Raw genomic sequence first — 5,496 nt, forward strand, 5'->3', positions numbered from 1 at the left:
AAGGAAGGAAGGAAGGAAGGAAGGAAGGAAGGAAGGAAGGAAGGAAGGAAGGAAGGAAGATAAGAGACCCTTTACCCCAACCACAGCTATGGACTTAAGTTACTGGTATATGTTACTTTCTTGCTTTGTTATTCTTTTTAGTCTCTAGTAGTCATCAAACTTTGTTTTATGTGCTGTCAATTTTTAGTTCTTGTACACAAGTAACCACATCTAATAGTATTTAAACACCTGTTGTTTGGTTTCCACTTCCTGAAGGAACAAAATAGTGCTAATTATCTCTAACCCAAGATTTTAAGCCTTCCTCTCTCTCTATCCTTTGTATTTTAAAGAGGAAAACTTTACACAATAATCCCTAAACCCCATGAAAATGGTTCTCTTCAATAATGAATCTATATTTCAACTAGAAATATGACCCAGTTTCAGTAGACTGGACAAAAGTGAAGAATAAGTAGACCTGAGGATTGAGACCAGTGACAGCAAATGTTTGGTAGCATGAAAAGGGCAATGATAATAGTCATTTGGTGGTGAACAGATATCTGAGAAATCCAGTATCTTTCTGGTTGCATGACTTGAGTAAAACAGCCAACCACATCCTGCTGACCGTGAGACTTTGCACTCAATAAAGTGAAACACCTGTGTATCTGATTCTCTGTGATGGGGATTATTTGAGTTGAGCAGAGTGTGAAGAGGGATATTCAACTATCCGGTGGCCCACCCTTCCATCTCTTCTCCAGGGCTTATCACAGACATGTATGAAAATTCCTATGCATAGTGGGAAGAGGATTGTAATCAGTTTCAGTTTGGAAACTTAAGTCAGATAATTCTGAAAATAAAATGGATACTCTGTCTGATTCTATATAAAACTTGTAACAAAACAGATTCTATGCTCACATTTTCAAAAAAGAGTTAAGAGAATACAACTGACAGAATTTAGGACATAGAAATTAGAGTCTTCCTCATGTCTCAGTCCTGTCATGAGGTGCTGCTTGACCAGATAATGAAAAAAAAATGTCCCTGAACGTAAGTAGCTGGCCAGGGCAATCTTACCTCTGATGGCGCACAGCAGTAAGTGTTGGATGGTGAGTGCTTTTCCTGGAAGCAGCCATAGTGTTCAAGTGATATATTCAGGTAATGAACTGCCCTTCCCACTCTATATGTGCTGGCTGCACTGAAAAACCATCGCAGCTGACCTATATTGTAATCAGCTTCCACAGTCTTCATGTGTTTCCCTTGCCAAGTTCTCCTTCGCTTCCCTCCTTCATCTTCCTTTCGGTAAGATGACTATAAATGATCTGATGTATCAGAATACTTCTGAGAGGATGCGCACTGCTATAAATCATGCAGAATCTATCCTGGCAAATCTGGATGTCGGGGCCTTCCATATACAAAGTCATGTATGACTTAAAACCCAATAAATTAATCAATCTATATTCTAAAGTCCCTTCTTCTATCTCTACTTTTTCTTCTTGCTTCTGCAGTCACCTTCAGTCCTTCATTTTTGTACCAATGTAGTTCTTCCCCAAAATGTTGCTCATATTAGGCAGCACTTCTCATTTCAGCTTTAAAATTGATTAGCTGTGAAAATTAACTTCTTGATATCTTTGTTCTCTCATGTATAAAGTCGAACAAAATTAATACTGATGTTGTGTGGGATTGTGGTGAAGATCAAATGAGTTCCTGTAAATATAATGGTCAAAAATAATACCTGCCACTTGGTTAACCCCCAAAAAAGTGTGTTCTGTAATTTCGTGATTTTGTTAAGTAAAATTTGATTATGTTTTGTACCAACACTATAGACAGATAATAACATATTAGACTTTTCAGCTCAGGGTTTTATTCAATTTCTAGAATTTTCATGAAAGTATAGTCTATTGTAAAACAATTATTTAATAAATACTAGCTAAATTACTGTAAGCTGTCTCATGGCAAGTGACTTGAGATTATGTGTATTGTTTTTACCATAGCATCTGACAAATGTCAAAGATTCTATGAATGAGGTATTATTGAACTAAAGACAGAAATCTGAGGAAAAATAAAAAGAAGATATTTAAAATAATTATAAATGTGCCAGTTCAAAAATTCAAAAATTTTTGAAAGAAGTTTTTTGTCATTCAGACTTTGTGCCCAAGAGTGCTTAGGCAGAAGAACAAGGAGGAGGTAGACATGAACCTAGCTGTCCCTTGACAGTGAATCCAGTTTTCTGGATGGAGACTTAGTAGCAGAGTACCTCATATTTTCTTCAAAGGTTCAAAGCTGCAAAAATTATGTGCCTTAGGCAGTTAATGCGATGGGTTCAACAAAATGGGAGCCGTCTCTTCCTTCTGAGACATTGCTGATCAAATCAGTGGCTCACGTACCTTCTGTGTAGGTATTTGTAAAGTAAAATAGAAACATTTGCTACATTAAAAAAGTTTAATTGTAAAGGTTTACAGTTTTACTTTCCTCTGGTGCTATAGATGGAGCCCAGGGACTAGCACAGAGACACACAAACTGCTACAGAGCTGCTGTGATCCTGGCCAAAGTTTACCTGTTGTTGTTATCATACTATTATCATTATTGTTATTATTACTGCTATTATTAAAACAATTGGTCGGCAGGAAATTGAATTATTGTTGGAGCTTTAATAAATCTCACAAGCCCATGTGAATCTCACAGTGCTAAAAGTGAGTTTCAGATATTGAAAACAGACAACATTTTAAGCTTATATGTTAAACATATTTCATAATTTTAGTACCAGAAATACTATAAAAATTACATTGTACAAGGACTTTTTGAACTTCTTTAATGGATTTTTTCCAAATAATATATAAAATTAAAGAGAAAATCTAATAAATTATACTTAACATAGAAGAGAGCAAAATTCTCCAGAGCCTTGCACTCCTTGAATTCTTGGAAGGCTAATGACTGAATCCAACAGTCTTACTTACAAAATAAAAAGACATTGTTCAATCACACTAATTGTCACACTATGTTCTGGGAAGAAGAAGAAAAAAGGCCAAAATATATGATATACATCACTACATTTTTCATTACCTTAGGATTGGGTCAGATATTTTTTGCCTAGGAAACTTTAATCAAAAAAATTATTTTTTTTTCTGTTTTTGTGGTACTGGGGATTGAACTCAGCACACTTGCAAGGCAAGCACTTATTCTACTTAGCTATCTGCCTGGGCCAATCAAAGAGATTAGACATTAAGCCAAAGATTAAAGAGAGGGAATACTTTCCTCACCTTGATGACAAATTATTCCCTTTCCAGGAAAATGGAGAAGAGTACCCTTTAAGACAACATTTAATTTGTTAGTATTGAAACAAAAATGTTTCCACTAATCTTCTAATATGGTATTTAAATATGTTTTCCTACTACTTACTGTCTTTCACAAGGCTTCTTTATCTCATACATTCTGCATCTTGCGTAGCTGAGGTCAAGTTTAGTCCTTTCTCTGGATTGGATAAAGGGAACTGAACAGCAATCCCAGGGATGTTTATTCATACTTTTTACAAAGTTAGTATCAAGAGACACAGTATTGCCTAGCAACTAATTACTAGACTCATCTCAGGAAAAGTGGTTTAGGACAGAAGTAGCTTGATTGCTTTAGGTACTCTATTCTCAGACACCAGCCATGCCTTGCCGCAGCCTATGTGACCAATTTCCAGCTTCGGCTGCCCCCTTTGCACACATGATTTGGAGGTGGTAAATCTAAAAAAGTACGGAAAATCATGGGCTACAACAATCTCTCTTCCAGTTACAGGAGTTTCTTCACAGAAGAAAGAGAAAATAACATCAACAAAGATCATGTTATTTTGAAAATGATTGGCAGAACCTGGATGTTATAAACTACACAATTAGATAAGGCATCATTATTGTTATACAAAAGTGCACAACATTCAGCATGTGCTGAAAATTCCTAGTCAGTGTCACACTGAGGACTCCATAGTGAAATTTCACATTCCATAGTTGGAAGAATGCTTAGATATTGTGTTCATCCATCTGCTTCTCTTGTCCCGTGCAATAGTTTTCTCAGCGCTGTCTTTACTTCTTTATTCCTCAAGGTGTAGATCAAAGGGTTCAGCATGGGTCCTACCAGATTCATCAGAATTTGAACTACTGTTCCAAGCATGGGGTTGGGCGTGGGCTGCAGGTAGACAGTGATGATGGGCCCATAGGCACAGAGGATGGCAATGAGATGGGCACTGCAGGTGGAGAAGGCACGGCGACGGCCTTCAGTTGTACGAATACTCAAAATAGAGACTGTGATTCGAGTGTAGGACACAAGGATTAGGAAAAAGCAGACAAGGGAGACTATGCCCACATTTGTGAAACTCACCCTGTGTGCCAAGGAAGTATCAGCACAGGCCAAGGGCAAGAGAGCAGGGATGTCACAGAAGAAGTGATTCACTTCATTGGAACTGCAGTACGGCAAGGTAAAAGTAAGGGAGGTCAAGACACTGGAGTGGATGCACCCCAAAAGCCACGTGCCCACAGCCATGGTCACACAGATTCTTGAGTTCATGATAATTGTGTACCGCAGAGGGTAACAGATGGCAGCAAAGCGGTCATAGGCCATCAGGGTATACAGGAAGCACTCAATGCTCCCAAGGAAATGGAAGAAGAAGAGCTGAGTGACACAGTTTTGGTAGGAGATAAGCCGGCTCAGTCCCACAAGGTAGAACAACATTTTGGGACAGGTCACAGAGGAGAAACCCATGTCAAACACAGATAAATTCCCCAGGAAAAAATACATGGGTGTGTGAAGACGAGTAGAAGAAATAACAGCCACGAGGATAGACAAGTTTCCCAAGAGAGTGCAGACGTAGAAAGGCAAGAATAAGAAAAAAAGCATCATCTCCAGCCCCTGTGTGTGTGGGATTCCCAGGAGAATAAATTCAGTTACCACTGAGCAGTTCCTCACATCCATGACAGTTAGTGCTTGAAGAAAGAGAAAGGAGAAGATGTGGGGGAAATTCCTGGCTGACTATCCATGAGGAAACATACTGGGGGAACAAGAGTAAATGACCGTCTCTTGGCTCTAAATTATGGGTAGTCTGACCCACAATATAGGACATTATAATTGGAATGAAATTGTCATATGCAACTTAATACTTACTTCAGTCAGTAGTTTTGTTGTATTGATTACATTTTTAGATGTCCCTTATTGTCAAATACTTTTAAAAATACTAGACCAAAGACTTTATAGGCAAAAACATGATCCAACGAAATATATGCTGCTCCTTAGCCACTGCAGAGAGACACCAGGCCTCATAATCATGTAAGCTTCTTTTTAACTTGGCTGGGAATAAGAAAGACAGATTCAGAATTGCTGCATTTATAAATCAACATTAATTATATGACATTTCATTCTTTAGAGTTTTAAAGTAAGCCATAGTGAAAGGTGAATAATCACTGATTTGAGGTCCAAAATGTTTATATGTCATCTAAGTTCACTTAATTGTGAGAATAATAGTCTGTGGTATGTCCAGAAAAAAAGAAAATACTT

The 5,496-nt window shown here is 37.8% G+C and overlaps 1 protein-coding gene across 1 annotated transcript; it reads right to left on the reverse strand.

Moving 5' to 3' along the window:
- Nucleotides 1–3,981: 3,981 nt before the first annotated feature.
- On the reverse strand, nt 3,982–4,937 carry LOC101589822 (putative olfactory receptor 10D3). The gene has a single exon (XM_004636511.2). The coding sequence runs from the start codon at nt 4,915–4,917 to the stop codon at nt 3,982–3,984; it is 936 nt and encodes a 311-aa protein (XP_004636568.1). The 5' UTR covers nt 4,918–4,937.
- Nucleotides 4,938–5,496: the final 559 nt, after the last annotated feature.

The sequence above is a fragment of the Octodon degus genome, unplaced genomic scaffold (genome assembly GCF_000260255.1).
Source record: "Octodon degus isolate 3935 unplaced genomic scaffold, OctDeg1.0 scaffold00080, whole genome shotgun sequence".
NCBI classification, from domain to species: Eukaryota; Metazoa; Chordata; class Mammalia; order Rodentia; family Octodontidae; genus Octodon; species Octodon degus.

Bases quoted from the DNA above. Each gene is read 5' to 3' on its own strand.
- LOC101589822 (XM_004636511.2), bottom strand. From the start codon at position 4,917: ATGGATGTGAGGAACTGCTCAGTGGTAACTGAATTTATTCTCCTGGGA.